The sequence below is a fragment of the Molothrus aeneus genome, chromosome 15, assembly GCF_037042795.1.
Source record: "Molothrus aeneus isolate 106 chromosome 15, BPBGC_Maene_1.0, whole genome shotgun sequence".
NCBI lineage: Eukaryota > Metazoa > Chordata > Aves > Passeriformes > Icteridae > Molothrus > Molothrus aeneus.
The window spans coordinates 10610754-10629055 of NC_089660.1; the positions used below are offsets into that span (position 1 = coordinate 10610754).

Consider the following 18302-nt stretch of genomic DNA (forward strand, 5'->3'; position numbering starts at 1 on the left):
GTGGCAGCTCTGGTCCTTTCCCCTTCTTTAAAAAGAACTGAGGTTTTCCTAAGTTAAAAAAAAAAAAAAAAATTAAAAACCTTACCACCACCCAGAAACTGCTGGAATTCAAAGATTTCCAGGAACAAAACCAGGCTGGTTTTGAGCAGGGTCCTAAGAACAAGGTGAGGCTGGACAGGGCTGTGATCAGCCTGGCTGGAGGAAGGCATCCTCACACACGGCAGAGTTGGAACTGCGTGAGGATTAAGGACCCTTCTGACCCAAACGATTCTGCGATTCCACGATCCTGTGATTCTAAAACTGAAAATTCTCACTGGAGTGTGTAAAATGGTGAAGACAAAACTCAACTCTTACCTGAGCAGCAGAGGTGCAGTCACATCCCCATGCACAGGGAAAGGGGCTGCACAGGCAGGAAGGGAGGACAATGCCACTGGGGGAGCACAAGACAACAAGCTGCAGACTCTGCTTGCCAGGAAAGAACCCATTACACAAATGTCCTGTCCCTGAAAAAAAAAAAAGTCCTTTCCCATAAAGTTCCCTCCTAGCTTAGCTTTTGTATTATCAATGGCTAATACAATATCCCACCAATGGAGGGAAGATGCAGTCAGAAGTGGCCCTGCCAGCCAGGGCAGGGGGCCCAAGCACAGCTCCTGCTCCCTTTGCCCATCCCACCTGGGGTGCCTGGGGACCACAGGCCCTCTGCAAAAATAAGGGCAGTGAAAAGAAATATTTTAGTATTTCCAGGGGTGTGGTTCCACGCCCAGTGCCAGCACACACCATCTGTACGTGCTGCACTGGCTGTTGGTCTGGAAGGCACCACAGGCCTGCCAAGGGCCTCAGGCCCTCTCTGGACTCTATCCTGAGGCAGCAGCCACAGGACCTGGGGAAAGGGGAAAGATCATAGAATTACAGAATGGTTTGGGTGGGAAGGGACCTTTCAAGGTCATCTAGTCCAGCCCCCCCACTGCTGCCACGGGCAGGGGCATCTTCCACTGTCCCAGGTTGCTCCAAGCCCAGTCCAGCCTGGCCTTGGACACTTCCAGGGATGGAGCAGCCACAGCTTCTCCGGGCAGCCTGTGCCAGGGCCTCACCTCCCTGACAGGCAAGAATTTCTTCCTAAAATGTACACCAATCCTGCCCTCATTCAGATCAAAGCCATTCCTCCTTGTCCAGAGTCCCTCTCCAGCTCTCTTGGAGCCCTTTTAAACACTGAAAGGGACTCCTAAGGTCTCCACAGATCCTTCTCTTCAGTCTGAGTAACTCCACCTGTCTGAGCCCATTTTCACAGAAAAGCTGCTCCAGCCCTCTGAACATCACAGGTCTGTATTGTCCTCACTGTGAAGACACAACAAAATCACTCAGTGGTGGCTCCTCTTTGATCCTGGGGTGAGCATCACTCCCACCAGGCTCTTCCCAGCTCTGTACCACCTCAACTCCATCCTCCACTGGCTGCCAGAAAACAGCTGCTCAAAACAATTAATACATGTTGATTGTTTATTGATTCCAACATATTAATAGATTGGATAATAAACAGTACTTTTAAACATTCTCTTAACCAAAAATATAACAAATATTTACAATCACTCAGTAAAAATACAAAAAGCATACAGAGGCACTGTCTTTCTAAAAGACATAAGTGTAAGAGGTATCAAAAAATAGGAGACAAACATTGCTTGTTACAGAATACTTTACAATCACTGACTTGTGCAGTACAATTGCTATTGGAATATCATTACATCTGTGCAGTTTTGCCAATATGCTCACATATTTAGAATTTAATTAATACCAAGCTAAACTGCATTCCAGGTATATCAGAAATAAAGATAAAACAATAAAAAGCACAACAGAAGCAAAAGCTGGGTTGGGAATTCAAGATAGATTACCCTCTATACAAGCGTTCTAAAATATAATGTGTAAAGCTTTTCTAAAGAGAGAGTATCCCTTTTTTCTTTTCTTTTTGCAAAGGCAATGGTAAGATTATCCTTCAAAAATTCTGATGTTTTATAAAAACTTAAATGACAGGGTTGTATTTCCACTATTGCCTGCAGTAAAATTACTCAGGACATGATTAAAGAGGTTTTGGAACACCCCTGATGCCCCACAGGCCCCTCTCTAAGTGGCATCACTGGTACATTCAGCCCCTGGGGACCCCCTGTGCCTCTGGGAGGTGCAGACAGCCCCCAGTGCACCCCATCCCCAGCAATGGGCTCTGACCCCCTTCCAGTGAAGCATCACTCACCTGGCAAACCAGGATCTGCTGAGCTGGAAGGGACCCAGCAGGATCATCAAGGCTGGCCCTGCTCAGCACCATCCCCAGCAATCCCACCCTGTGGCTGAGAGCCTTGTCCAAACACTTCCTGAGCTCTGCCAGGCTGGTGCTGTCACCACTTCCCTGGGGAGCTGTTCTGGTGAAATGCCTTTTGCTAATGCCCAACCTAACCCTTCCCTGACAGAGCTTCAGGCCATTCCCTCCTGACCTGTCACTGCTCATGAGAGTGAAGAGACAAGTGCTGCCCCTCAGGAGGATGTTGTAGATGGCAATGAGATCTCTCTCCCCTCAGTCCCATTTTCTCCAGGCTGAACAGACCAAGTGCCCTCAGCCACTCCTCATAACGCCTCCCCCCTGCAGACCCTTCCCCATCCTCGTGGCCTCCTTTGGATGCTCTCTAATAGCTTCATGTCTTTCATATCATGGTGCCCAAAAATCACACACAGGACTCAAGGTGAGGCCACACCTACAAACTTATCTGAGTAAAGGCAAAAGGAAGGAGCCAGGAAAGCCCCACACTGCCCATTGCTGGGAAACACTCAAAATTTGTCCACATTGCAAGAAGGTGAACTGTGAACATCCACAGCCATTGTATTTCCATTCTTTTGTGTACTTGGGAGATGAACCTGATGCTCAGAGGCTCAGTGATCTCATTTTCCCTTTTCTGCAACTGGAGAGGCCAATTCAACATTACCAAACTACACTGCTTTCTCAGGAATTATTTGGAAGTTTAGGATTTATAACAAAACACTGTGTGCTTAAATCACAGAAATCTGAAATGCATCTTTCATCAACAAGACAGAAGCAAACAACGAGCAGGAAGTGAGCAAACCCAGGCATGGCAGTGGAAGAACACGACATGAGGCACCTTAACTGTTCATCAGCATCAGAGCCCGAGCTAGAAGAACCTAGCAGAGGTACTGAGTCAGGGATCTGTGGTCCAGAAGACATCACTTCAACAAAGCAGTGTACAACAGGTACTAACCACCATATTGCTTCTGTCTGAATTACCAAAAAAAGGGATAATGTCTCTTCAAACCCACAGCAGACACTCTACATTTGGCTATTGGCCCCAATCAATGTGATCGGTTGAGTTAAAAACAAACAAACAAACAGAAAGCCCAGCAAGGAGCAGCAGAGAAGCCACACTGTGCAAGGCAGGAGGAGCAGGACTAGCTCATCTGTCCATCATTTATGCATGATTTATGTACAGCAGCTGTGTTGGCTATTAGGAAAATATTATTAGTAAGACTTTCACTCATTCCAGAGCTTTTCAGTGTCTGCCAAGCCCTGTGGAACAAACGGATGCTGTTGATGTGCAACCATCAAACACCATCTTTGGATGGGTGATTAATTCAGCTGCTCTTGCTGACTGCCAGGAGACCCCAACCCCGCTCCCCACAGGGGCTTCCCCACTCCTCCAAGGCAGCACTATTGGGCTTTGGGGTAAAAGGAAGCCACTTTAGTAACCTCCACCCCCTATATTTTGTTCAACAGGCTGGAATAAGCTGCAGCTCCCCCCCGGGGCCAAGGAACCGTAGGGCCTCATTCACCTGGCACAACACAGATGATTTCTGATGGAGCACAAAGCCTGCTGTTTCCATGTAGAAGTTAACAAGCAACTACAGCTGACAATGGGATGGCAGGATCTGGATTTACATCCCACAGGAATATCAGTTCAGAGTTCTATTACCAATATTGCATGTGCTGAAAACACTCACTCTGCCCTGCATTGCTTTGACACATTAATCTTTAGTCATTAAGGCCTGTGCAGGTTCACTGTAAGCAATAAGGCCTTGAGAAAGCAAAATGCATGTCTTATACCATACCTCAAGTGGACTTTAATGTATTTTTTCAACCATTTGCTTCTCTGATACTTGTGCCAAAAATTCATACAGCCAACCAGTGAGTTACAAATTAGGCATCCTCTTCCTCAGCATCACTGTTCATTTACACCTTCCCCATTCCAATGGTGAGAGGTATATTCCAGGCAATGCTGAACCTGGAACTGCTCTGAAGGCAGACACAGGCTGGGTCATTTGCATCAGCCCCTAGCTACTATGGAGAAAGCACATCAAAGGCTTTGGGTTGTTTTTGGTACTTGTGGCATTTTCCAAAAATGTTGCATTTACCTTGCGCCCCTGCACACATATAGGTAAAAAAAACCAACAAAACCTTAAAGCTCTCCACAACTATGGATATAGAAATCAGTTTTGAGGCACTGTAAAAATGACAAACATCATCTTTCTAGCTTAGGCTGTAAACATCACAACAAAGATTTACAATTAAATGTTTAAATACATATTCACACATTCATGTCTGATTTTAACACTAGAATGGGGTGTCATGTATGGAAAGAAGGAAGGAAGGAAGGAAAGAAGGGAGGGAAGACGGAAGGGAAGAAGGAGAAAGAAAAGAACCTGCAGGCATTTCCAGTTCTACCCCTCTGCACTCTGGCTGGCTAAAAGTAAAATCAAAGAAGCAATTATTTTGACCATAATCAAACTAGAGGATCTTGGGTTAATACTGGCTGGCTGTAAGTCAAAATTCTCATTGACATCAACAACACCAGGATTTTTAATTAGTATTTAAAAAAAAACTAGTTTGAGATTATCTGTATTTTCCAGATAAACACAACAGGGTTTTTTAACCCATCATAAAATGTATTACGCTCTTCTATAAGCACTGTGTCATTCATTATTTAGTTTCACAAATTTTATTGTGAAATGCAGGTGATTTCTAATTCTTTTATAATTTTTTTCAAAGATAACCTTTGCACCTAAACCCTGTGCAACTCTGGGAAAAGGCCAGGACATGTGAGATGATCTTAAAAACCACAACACACAGCTGGAGTTTTGAGTTTTAGAACATGCTTTGCATGTTGAACTCTGCAAGGCAAAACCTGGTTAAAACTCTTTGGGGAAAGCTTCAGATCTCCCCAAATGCTCCCCCCTCAAGCTACAGCTTCCACATTTCAAACATTCCTTAACAGGGGAGGAGAGCACCAACTGTTGCCTTAGTTGGCTGGCAGCTAAAACAATTTCTAAAATCCTTGGACAGGTTTCTGCTGTGTCCATGTGGGAGGGGAGCAGCAGGAGTGCTGCCTTGACAGACACTGCTCTGCAGGGCATTGGACTCTATTCACATTAAATCTAAACCCACTCTAAAATCTATAAATTTCTGCACCCATTTCTACTTTTCTGTGTTTACTTTGAGAGTACAACAGTTGATGTGTAGCTAATTTACTGTCACATTGACTAAACATTTATATTAGCCAACCAGAGCACTCCCAACGCACATAAAGGAAACTCCCATTTAAAAATATTAAATTAATAAATTATTTTCAGATATTTCAGCAACGTCATTTGCTTTTGCTGACATTTTGATATAATTTTTTTTTTTGAAGTTCATAAAATAACACTCTCAGACTTCTAACTGTCATGTAGAAAATAACAACAATGGAAACTACCAAAGGATTATATGGTATCATACAGAAAAATGCTCCCAAGTTTCAAGTGGTGGTGACAGCTGGTCCTGCCCAATGCACAAAGCTAGGTCCATCTCTGGGTACCCATGCTGGTACCCAGGCAGTCAGCACATTGCTTGAACAGGATGTTCTATTTCATGGGTAGAAATAGCTTCTTAGGAGGTGGTGGCAGAGTGAAGGAAGGTGTGAAGAGGTGATCCAACCCGTTCCATCTCGTCTGGGACACAGGCAAGGTCTGAGGTCAGTAGCAGCAAGTTGTCAGCAGTCCTAACAGAACCATGAGACCTTCTCCCACATCCTTTGTGTTGTGAGTGGTTCATATAAATAGCCCAAGGGTTAAACTGCTGATACTTGTTCATCTTCTGCAAAACAAGATAAAAGAAAAAAGCAGTTATTCCACCAGTGCCCACCTCAGGCACACAGGGCACAGACCAGTGAGGTGACAACAGTGAGTTATGACAGCTTCAGCCCTTCAGCAGCAGCATGTTCTCACTGTCTTTATCACTGATCACTACACACTCCTTATCACCATTTATCAGATCCTCAGGCAATCACAGAATGGTTTGGGATGGAAGAGACCTTATAAAGCATCTCATTCCAACCCCATGCCATAGGCAGGGACACCATCCAGGTTGCTCTAAGCCCATCCAGCCTGGATTTGTGCACTTCCAGGGATGGGGCAGCCACAGCTTCTGCACTCTGAGGTATGATGGCCACACGATAAAGACATATTGCCAAACAGAAAATCCTAGATTCTCCAAAAATTATCAGCATGCAGCTCCCAGTATGCCAAAAGCTATGGATTTGGGAAAAAAGCCAGCAAATTTCCATGCAGTGAGCATTTTATCCCAAATAGAATTAACCAAGCACTTAAAAAATAGTAAAATAGGTGCCTCTAAAAGTTAAATTTAGCTTAGAAAAAATTTGATTAAAAATGTTTGAAGCAATGACTTCCTTATTTTTACATCAAAAGCACAACAAAATTAATGCCAGGCAATTTTATGTTTACTCTAAGTTTGAACTGCAGTACTAATACATATGTTAACTACTGCTTACACATTTTAAAGGGCTAAGATATAATAATTTTGCATCAGAAATTGTTTTAATCTAAATACAGGCTCATTTTAAATCAGACTGGAATGGAAGGAAATGATCACAACCTTCTAATAAAAAAAGAGTTCACCAGCAAAAGGTACAGAAGATCACATCAGTGCACAGAAATTAAAAGCAAATCAGCAGATAAACAATTAAGTGGAAATTCTCCTGACCTGAAGTTAGCTTTGACACAATATAAGAGCAGTCTTTACTGGAAAATCCTCTCACATTTTGGTTACCCTATAAATGCCATGCTTGGCAGCACTGGCTGTTGCTTCAAACAAGATCATGAAAAATGAACTGGAAGAGACACTGTCAGGCCAGGTTAGGCAGAGAACACAGGTTTCATCAAATGCACTCTCCAGAAGAACAGAAGTTCACCATTATTTTGTTCAATATTTTGAAACTCAATCTCCAAAAATATGTGCTGAGGCACACCTGAATACAAATGAAATAAGTTCATTCCATCAAATCTAAATCACTGATTTTAGACCATCACCCTGGTGCCAGCCAAACCACTGGGACACCAGTTAATCAGCCCAGGGAGGCAGGAGTTTTTCCACATGTAGCCTGTCAGTGTCCCATCACTGTTTAAAAGGGGACTGATTTTAAAGAAAAAAAAAAACCAAAAACAAACAAACAAACAAAAAAAAATCTACATGCTCTTAAGTGTCTCAGCTGCACTTTAGGAGATCTTATATTCACTTTTTTGTATATTTATTTATTTATTAACATATACTTTGAGTTTGTTTGGTGCCAACATGCTTTTTCTAAGGGGAAGGCATTTGCTTTAACCGTGTATGTACATGCACACAGCTATGCATGACACGCACAGCCACACAAACACAACTGTGTATCCGGAGATTAATCCGCTTTTAATCTCCAAAGGTGAGCCCAGAGAAAGCCCAGACCACTGCTGTGAAGTGCCCCCTGCAGAGCCCCGCTCCCCAGCCAGCTGTTCACCTACCATCCTCTTCACTATCTGCGTCAGGCAGCTCTGCTACCCTGGGGCTGGACGGCTGCCGGCCGTGCCACTGAGGCATCCTCGAGGAGACACAGGCCACCGCGTCCTGGGGCAGTCTAGACAGGTCACTGTGCAGCATCTTTGACCTCTGCACTGCCACACTATAGTCTGGAGGTTTGAGGTGTGGGTGGTGGGGCGATCCTTCTTTAATGTCCGCTAAAGAAATCCCCATATATCCCGGAGGGGTGGGCGGTGGCTCCCTATACCTATCGTCCTTCTTAGGTGAGGTGACACAGTACACTGGGCACGAGAAATAAGCGATGGAAATGTTAAAGAAGAAAAAGAAAGGAAACAAAACGTTAAAAAATCATGAAATGTTACAATGGCAAAACAGAAACTGATAACAAAATGCAAATGCAGAAACACTGGTTATAACGACAGCAGCAGGTATTTATGCCTTCATTTCTATTTTCTATTTATTTTAAGAAGTCAGAGTAACAAGAGAATCCATGAACTCCTTCGGTGAGATGTCAATTGAGTGGAAAGAGGACTCTAAGCTTGTCTGCATTCAGACTGCAATTAACACCTTTTATTAGAGTCCCTGCTCCTGTGGCCCGGCTGCACCAGGGGATGCTCTGGAGCTCTCCAGCTGGATGGAGAGGCAGCACACCCAAGTCTGCTGCCACTGTTACAGGCTGGGAAATTGAAACAGAAGGAATTAAGGCAACCAGCCCAGAGTCACTTCACGCAGCATGCTGTTGTTTGACAGCAAAAACTGCTGGTTGACTTCCAACACCCATTTCATCACCCAAAAGAGGTCATTCGCTTAACACAAATTCATTACAATAAAACATCACCATATCAACTGATGTGTATAAAGACATGAAACCATCCAGCTATGCCATAGGAAGAAAAAAAATAGCATCACTTAAAGTTGATCCTATGAGACAGACTGTGTATTGAGCCTGCATTAATTATTTTACGTTTTCACTGAGTGAGTGAATAATGGCTTATCACACCCATACTTTTGATTTCTTACTTTTTTTCCCTTGGTTTTTGCTTTGTTTTCTTTTTTACCCTCACCTTAAACTATGTTCTCTGCTTACAAGTGAGAAAAAACCACGAAGTTATTGGAACAGCCTTTGGAAGGGCTGTATTGCACATTGTGCAGTCATGAAAAGACTACAGTCAATATGATACATTTGCAATGTCCATGCCTCATAATTCATCTTCTTCCTTCCTGCCCTGTTCACCAGTAGTTCAAGTCACAGAGGCTCTCAAAAAATATAACTCTTTTAGGTTGCCTCCCTCTCCCTCCCACCCCAGGTCTGGGGCTTGTGTGCATGTTAAATTGGGCTTTTTTCCATACACATGTTGCAACAGGAGAATTTCAAAGCCAGGGTAATTTTTTTAATCTCTTAGTTAAGTGAATTTGCATTTTTCATGTGGATCCATTTTAAACAGTGCATGTTCATCAGTTTCATTTATTTCAGTAAATATAATCGTTTTTTATCTTAGAAGAATGTGAAGGGATGAAAAATAAAGGATTATTTCTTATTGTGTTGTAGGCTTGTGAGATTCCAGGTTTTGGTATCAGGAACACAAGCTGGTTCATACTTGATGGCCTCAGCTCATGTCTGGGCTGACAGTAAAACAACCAAAATCAAATTCAGTCAGTCTGGGGTTCAGCAGATACACGTGGGGACAGGCAGAGATTTATACTATTTAATTACAGGATTTATTTTCATTTAACTAGCACTGAATGAGGTCTCTGTGAAAAAGCAGGAAAAGTGTAGAGGATCTGCTCTTCCCTGGAGGGATGGGGAAGGGCTGGGCCCTCACCTCACCTTCAGTCTTGGCTGGATTTGCAGGAGGAATGACAAGGGTGGGTATGTTCAAAGGAGAAAGATTCCAGCTCCCTGGAGCTAACCTTTAGTCTACTGTAGTAATGCAAGAATAATGTGTCCCTTTGTTAAGTTCCAATTCACAATATTTTACAAACAGTGAAATAAAGTGAAGATAACTTTTGCACACTGTGTGATGGTGAGCAGCTAATGGATTTGTGTTTGCAAGCCTGTAATCATATCCACTCCTATCAGATCTTTCCTGGAGCAGACATACTCATGTCCAGCACTCTCTGAGTGCTCCTCACAGCTATATGGTGCAATGGAATGAAATTGAATGGAAAGAGAATTAAAAAAAGGGCAAGTGCTGTCAACAAAGACAGCATGTACTGAACAGTGAACCTGCCACCTCCTCATACAGCCCAGACACTCATGAGCAGCTCTGAAAGGCTGCAAGGGCAGAGCGCAGGCACAGCAATGAGCTGGGAGCAAATTTTCTGCAAGGCTCCACCATGATTTCTTTTTCAAAGACAAGAAGGAGGAACACAATCCAAGACCTCCGCCCTACGTGCAATGTTTATTCAGGCAATTACCTTTGATAACAAACCCCTCCAGCAATCCACTCAGTAATTAAACTACATTTCAGCTGCACCCTTGCATCACAGTCTTAGAAAGCTTTGCATTCCATGTTTTATCTTGCTACTAACCCAGTTCCTTTAATTCTGGCTACTGAACTCACTAGGATGGGGGAAGAACATCTTGCTTGATAGAACTATGCATATTTCAAAGAACTTTTTAAGTTTTTTTCTCCTTTCATAAGTAGCCAAACTGCAGCTGTATAATCAAATAAATGGCATCTTAAAATAGCAAAGACAGGAAAGGAATCTGCTTTGCCCTTGAGCTTTCAGAGCCCAAAGCCCTGTGGATGAAAGGTGCCTCAGCTCCAGAGAGGCAGGTGAGCTCCACACTGCTCTGCAGTCATGCTCTTCCCTCTGGGCTCCTGGGAAGTCTGTCTTATAAGGAGTATGGGATCATTGACTCTTGTCAGAAGAACATCTACAGTGATGAGTATACCCTCCAAAGTAATTCAAAAAAGCAAAATAACATACTACAGAAAAGAACTGCCTGACATTTTCCTGAAGAGAGTTTTCCTGCAGACCTGCGAAGTGATGGGGAAGTGCACTTGTTTATTATCTTGATATTCCTAATGCAAAAGAAGGTGACTTAAAAACACACTGTGTAGTGCTCTGATGAGAACCATGTGTGAAGCTGAATTCAACATGCGAGGCAGCCCCAGACCTCCTGACGTCATTTCTTAACAACTTAGTACAAAATGAAGAACAGATGTAGCAGCTTCCACGAGCTGTTGGCTTGGCTTACCTATCAGGCCTTTTTCTGTGCTCGAAGTAACAGTTTTGTAAGTTGTATCAGCGCCTGCTTTAGAGTCCAAAGCCTCCGTCTGCTCTGCCGAGGAGTTCTCCAGCCCCCTCCGCTTAATTGTCCCATAGTTTGTCTCGTAAGTGTCTGACAGGGAGCTGGAGGATGCCCAGCTCTGCCGAGACTGGTCCAGCTCCACGCTGGCTTTCGATTGCCTGTTGGCTTTGGAAAAGGCTTCAGAATACAAATAACCCTCCTCAGAGTGATAGTTTGTGGGATCCACTTCAGCTATAGGTCCATCCAGCTGGGTGTGACGGTAAGAACTGAGGAGATCCCAGCTCTTCTGGTTTGGGATATTCTGGAAATTGTCATGAGAGCTACTTGAGCATGAAGTCCAGCTGCCCCGGCCACTGTCTGCTGCCTCTACCGTGATGTGCTCATGGGAGATCTCCTCGCTGCTCATGGAAGATGTGAATGCCATCCCTCTGATCAGAGCAGGCCTAGTGATGGACCAGCTACATTGGAAAACAACAGAAATTGGGAAAAAACCACTTGTAAGCTTTTACAAGAGACACTGTTACTCCCAAATCATTACTGCACCCAGCAGCAAGGAAGGCATTCCCAAGGGAATAACAAGTTTGCACATGCATTTCCAGGCTGCACCTCAGATCCCTAAGTCTGGCCCACAGAAGCTCTTCTCTACCAATCACAAAAAGAGTGACAGAAAGCAGAGGATTAAGTTACCTCTTCCATTTAGTCTGCTACCACCTTTTTCTGTACATTCATAAACTAAAGCAAAATAAATATATAGAATAAAATCCAACCCCTTCACTGGCAGCAACATCAAGTTGTTCAGACAGAGTGGAAGCAGCCGAATTTCAAGAACATCTGGAAATACTGGGCATAAGTAACATTTGTGGGACAATATGGAGGGATAGATTCGGAAAAGCAAAGCCCAAAATTTCTTTTTTAAAGAAATGTCTGCTGAAAGCTCTAATTGCCCTAAATGCTCGATCAAAGGGGGAAAAATAAAACCAGGTTTGTATGAATTTAGAATACATGAAGATAGGATTGCTAGACATTATTCAAGTCTCCCAACTATTTCTGGTTGTGTTAACAAATGCATGGGCAGCAGAACATTAAAATTCAACACCCTCCCTTGGCAGTTTACTGACATGTTGTGAAATCAAGGAACATTTTTTAGGTATGTGCAAGCAAGGGGTTTTATTTCCTTCCTTTTCTATTTTGTTAAGTCCTAGGATAAAATCCACTTTCTTCCCTCGCAACTTATTGAAACTAAGGAATAAAGGAACAACCACAAAACATGAACTCAGTGTATATTATGCCTTCTTGAAAGGGAATTATTTTCTTTGATGAAGCACATCTTTAAATTCCCATTTTAATCCTATGAAATAAACTGAATTACTCATTTCTTTCCATCCCTGGAAGTGTTCAAGGCCAGGTTGGATGGGGTTGGAAGCACCCTGATCCCTGCCCAGAAAATGGGGGTAGGATCAAGATGATCTTTAAGGTCCACTGCAACCCAAAGCATTCTATGATTCCGTATGCGGGAAAAATTGGAAATGTTAAGGAGCATCTCTCATTTAGCTGAATCCTTGACAGCTGAGGACAGACAATGCTATCTCAATATATATTAGGAGATATTACATCCTATGGATCAAGGTGCTACATCTAGCAAAAAAAATCCAAAACCTTTCAATTCAAATCATCATTTCAGCACAAATTCTCATTGCACTGAAGTAACAAGACCTCTTGTGTGGAAACTGTCAGAAAGACATCGGCAGAAAGCTGCCAGTCTGCCTAAGCAACAAATGATAATTAGAAAAATCCTTACAAATCACATTAGAGCACGTTAAGTGACTGGCACTGCTGACTCAGAGAGAATTGATCATATCCTGCTGTTCTTTTGCTGTCTCTTACCATGGCATAATTTGCTAAGCATCATCCTGGCTTTTAACAAGCTTCCAGTCTCCTGCAAGAAATATCCAGCTAAACCCCACCAATGGGAACAAGCTGTTGTCTCCCCAAGTAATACTGTAAGCTTCTTATGGAAACAGGCTCCCACACTGCAGCCAGTGCTCCAGCCTCCAGCAGAAGCTGGATAACCACAGTGGAGTGTCCTGGCCAGAGCCTCCTTACCCTTTCTGACAGCAGAACACCCCAGCAGAAGCAGCTGCACCTTACCCTGGGCAGGGCTGGCCATAATCTGTGAGTGCCTGAGGATGCTCCTTCCTCTCTGCCCCGCCTGAATCCACCACGAGGAGGGACTGGGACAAAGCCCTCTCGTCCTGCAGCGCTGCTGACATGGAGTCCACGGAGCAGTTGCTCACGATGCTGGAGCGGGAGGAAATCTCACTGTGGCTGGAGTCTGAGAAGTTGTCAGATTTAGTGGAAGGTATGAGGGCATAGCCTAAGTACAGGAGAGGAGAGGAGAACGTCTCAATAAACATACCACAATGAAGTATGTTACATTGTAACATTACAGCAAGGATATTTAGGAGAAAACCAACCAAACCCTGTTGCATACAATCTGAGGATTTTAAGGTACTAAAGCTTTTAGCATCTATCCACATCTAGCACTGATTTACTAATGCAAGTCCAGGAACACCAATAACCCACCTGCAACTCCACTACTGTCCAGGGCAGCAGCTTTAACCTACACAACCAGAGTCAGCAGCCTACTGCATCACCACTGGGCAGGCAGATCAGGTCTTTCCAATTCTGCAAGTGCTGACTCCTTCAGTAAAAATGCAGCACACTTCCCACTATCCCTCTGCCATACTGCCATGCAAGACTCAAAAAAAGATTCTGGCAGTGGAGGAGGAGATGCTGACTAAGGTGAAAGACAGCTATGAGCATTCAGGGATTAACCATATGATCCATTTCAGTTTTGTTATCTGCTCCAAAACTAACAGACAAGGAAGCAAATCAGGAAGTACAACCTTGGCAGGAGCTGGACCAGACTCCAGGGTTGTTCCCACAGAAGGGGAGCTACTGAAGACCCACCAGATTGAGAGCAAAATGCATAATGCTTTTTTTTTCTCTGCTTGGCTTACCCTCAATTTAACTTCTTTCAGACCCAAATAAGGTATACACCCCTATATATCTAACACCTCAGCCAAACTTTTTTTCCTAAATTTCTGCACTTGTGCCTTTTAGTGGAACTGCCACATATTTACAATGATTAGGTGAAGAAGTGAAATGACAAAGCAGTGTAAACATGATACACACAACCTAACACAGAAAATGGATGCCCTTAAATGCATAAACAATACAGAGATGATACAGTATGGCATGTGGAGACACTGACATACAGCCACTGAGCATGATGCTCATAATTTGAGATTTCACAGCTTAACTTTGATTATTGCTGTAAGATTTTAAGAGCAAATATGAGTAGTAAATATCAATATTATCAAGCTATAGAACTGAGCCTTAAAATGTACTTAAGAGCAACCTTTCTAAGACTAAATTTCAGTTTCCTTTCATTTGGCAATAACTAATATTTCATATTCTTTACATTTTTTAGGGACTCTTTAAACTGACACAACTACACTGCAGTAAAAAATGTCCTCACAGTGTTCCAACTATCTGGAAAACCAAGGGGCTCCTCTTCATTAAAGAAATTAACACTATCTGAAAGCCAAGCCACAAAATAACAGCACATGTCTATAACAGACTAAATCTAAGTATTTGCTGGGCAGGAGATGTAACCAATGGAATACACACCAATACTGTCAGTGAGCATTCCATTGACACCATACCAGGGTCTGTTTAATTAACAGATGTTGCAGAACTTACTGTTTCACTGGCATTTGTAACACACTAAGTAACTGAACTGACACTGTACCTGTTCCTTGATTCTCTAAACTTCACATTATTGTCTTCACTGCACTGTAAGGGTGATTAGCTATAAAGAACTGACACAAACATCTGGAAGGGAAGCACATTAAACATCTTAAACATGTAAATGGATAACACTGAAGTAACTCAGGTAAACTCAGGATATTGGACACAACACGGACATCAGTCTTCCTTCTAAAAATACATTATATAGTCTTCCTCCTTCTTCTAGGCCTTGTGCATAGGCAGTAGGATATGTGCACACTGCTGTTGGTACAGATACTTGCTGTACTCAGAGTATCAAAGTCCTTGTCCTTTTGGTTTCCACTGCTTTCTAAGGCTTCAGTGGGCTCTGCTTCCCTTTTTGCAGTAACAGCTGTTCTTTCCCTGGAGAAGCTTCTTTCCCTAAGTCTTCTAAACAGGAATCCCTTTATTTTTGTGGGTTCATGCTCAGCTTGTGCCTTTCTACTCTCTTTCTCTCTGTCCACCTTTGCACTTCTCTCAAAACTCTCTCCACCTTGGCAAATCTTCTGAATTTGCTTTTGTAAATAAGCCCCACCTATTCCATAGCTGCGCTGTCCACTGTTCTTGTTGCTGGTTTCACTGGCCAGTGATGAGGAAGAGCCAGAGAGATTCATCTGACTGCAGTTATCCGACCTTTGGATGTTGCCAACTACAATGAAGTAGACACAGACAGATGTTGATAGATGATGAGATAAGTAACAACAAAAATAACATCCTAATTGAAAATCCTTTTTTCTTCAATCCTATTTGTATATCACTTGGGTATAGCTCAAAAGAAAATGAAATCTAAGATCAAGTGGAATGTGTTCATGCCTAAAATTATGTCTTTCAGCTGTCTGTGAAGCACCTAATTTTAGATCAATGAGCTGTTAGCACAACACATACAACAAAGTACAGATCACCTCAATCAAATGAGATCAGTGCTGAAAGCAAGTTGAATTAATGAAACAATCCCCAAGAAACAAAACATTCTTTTCAAAGAACCAGGTAAAAGTTAACAAAAATAACATACTTATAAGCAATGCTCAGTGGAGCAAGATTTGGCAACCCAAGTATTTAAGCTTTTTATACATATGCTGTGTTTAAGTACGATAAGTGGCATTCTCCTAAAGAAAACAGGATCTTGTGAAGGCAGAAGTGGACGGACCAGGCTGATCTCCCACTGAGAGGGGTGAGAAGATGCAGCAGTCACTGTGCCATGCCATGCCAGGGCGGTGGCTCTGGGCTGTCAGTGAGTCAAAGCAGCAGAAGGGAGGGAGAGGGGCCTTACGCCATCCAACACCAACCACCTGCGCTGGCTACTGAGTGCTGTTAAGAGATTTCAAATCAATTCCCATCCAAGGTTGACTAATGATGAAGTGATGCAGGTCTTTTAAGATGAAGACATCAAAAATAAAGGGATTCTCAGGGCATCATGAGAGACAGGGATGTATACAAAGCCCTGTGCACAAGAACAAAAAATATGAACAGCGACTCGAGGATTTAGATGGATGCACTACTTCTGCAGCAACCTAAACCACCTGTCCTGGACCACTATGACACCATTCCACCTCCAGCTCTCTCTAATCACCTGGTATTCCAACTACCTTGGGCAAGACCACAAGTTGTCTCAGCTACAGTTTCTGTCTGACACTCTCATCTTCAAGAAATCCCCAGGTTTGAGAATCCCATTTATTTAAGTGGCCCCCTACATCTGAACTGGCATGATGGCAGGTGTCAGCACTTCAGTTCTGTTGGGAATTCTGCCAAAAGCTCTTAGGCAGTATTTTAAGAAAACAACTGTTCCATTTTTTAAATACTAAGTGACTTAAAGGTCCAAAATATACAAATACATTGAAAAATCATGTCTATTCATAGAAAGACATTATTCTATTCTTGAGATGATTATTCTAAATGACTGTTTCTCTTACATGTCATTACCAACAAATATTCCTGCCACTGCCCACCCTGGTTTAGGCTCCAGTTCCTGGGACTGATGCTGCCACACACTTACCTTTGCGTGGGGAGCCCTGAGGAGAAGCAGGTGGGCTGGAGTGCAAAGAAGATGCCATGGACATAGTGTCATCTGTTTGTTTCTTACTACTTACTTCCTCAGACAAGCTTAATGACTTCTGTGGAGAGCCTGTACCTATGAAAACAATGGGATCACTTACTACATATTCTTCTTCTTTTGAATTACTGATTTCTGTTTAAACTACAAAGAAGCACCATGCTGAACAATCAGAATATTCAGCAAAGAGAGGAGCAGATGCTCAGAGAATTCTGCATGTGGAGGCAGTCTCTATTTAAATTTAGATCAGATCAGCTGTGACCACTGCTACTGCTGGCTGCTCATCTAAACTGTGTTGAAACATCCATATCCCAACAGGAACCACTGCAATGGATACATTCGTTGTGGTTTTGGAAAAGGACTATGTAAAAAAAAAAATCTGTGTGCAGTATAAACCTAGGAGGAAATCCTTGCCCATGGCACTGTTGGGACTGTGTCCAAAACCATGTGTGTCACAGCTACCAGGTCAGTTCAAGATCTTCACAAGCAGGAGTTCTCAAATCAACACTCACAGGCACTATCCACAGCTTGGCCAGTTTAGCCAAACCAGTGTCCCACACATGGTTTGGTGTTCCTACTCACTATTAGACCATCCTGCAGAGGACTCAGTGCTGAGGAGTTATTTCAAGGTCCCAGTAACTGTTAGATCAGCATGGACCACCACACACAAATGAAGAAAAACCTCTGAGAAAAGTTTCTGGAACTCATCAAACTGCACAGGCTTTTCAGAGGAGAACTGAAATAAATCCTAACTGTAAATAGTATTTTATATGCTGTAATATACTATTTTCTGAAGCTATTTTAAATGATGTTGATGCCCAATATAAAATAATTTCATATCAGTTATTGACTGCAGCTAACTTCATTTAATAACCCACAATTGCAGCTTTCAAATGAGACAACAGTTATGTAAATAGGACAAAAGCTTTTTAATAAAGAATACACTGCTTTGCAACTAGAAAATTTAGAGACCAAGAAAATATGTTCACTAGGAGCAACTAAAATATGTGTTGCTCCATTTGACCATAATGCTGTTAAAATGGTGTCCCAGAGGTTAAAATATTACATCTGTGATTTGTTTCAATGATTTCACCCAAATATGTTAGACCTCGGGAAGCAAGAGCGTGTTTGGAGACAGCATCTCACCACTGACTGTTTTACAGTTATAAAAGACTGTGCAAATGACTAAGCATGCTCTCTTAGAACACAGCAGTATGCATCAGCTGTTTTAAAGTGAATTAATTTCTGAAGTTTACCACAGTATCTCACATAAACCACTCAGCTACAAAAGAGCTCCTCCCTCCTGCTTGCTTACATCTTTAAACCTC

At 42.7% G+C, this 18302-nt stretch overlaps 1 protein-coding gene across 2 annotated transcripts in view; it reads right to left on the reverse strand.

Moving 5' to 3' along the window:
* Positions 1-1480: 1480 nt before the first annotated feature.
* Positions 1481-18302, reverse strand: part of RAPGEF6 (Rap guanine nucleotide exchange factor 6) — a 122151-nt gene continuing 105329 nt past the window's right edge. For both annotated transcript variants that reach the window (XM_066560132.1, XM_066560133.1), the window contains 6 exons: positions 16918-17052; positions 15460-15573; positions 13242-13467; positions 11040-11551; positions 7819-8115; positions 1481-6118 (listed from right to left, as the gene is read on the reverse strand). In XM_066560132.1, the coding sequence (XP_066416229.1) occupies positions 6093-6118; positions 7819-8115; positions 11040-11551; positions 13242-13467; positions 15460-15573; positions 16918-17052 (1310 nt within the window). In that variant the 3' untranslated portion in view covers positions 1481-6092. The remainder of the gene's footprint in view (positions 6119-7818; positions 8116-11039; positions 11552-13241; positions 13468-15459; positions 15574-16917; positions 17053-18302) is intronic.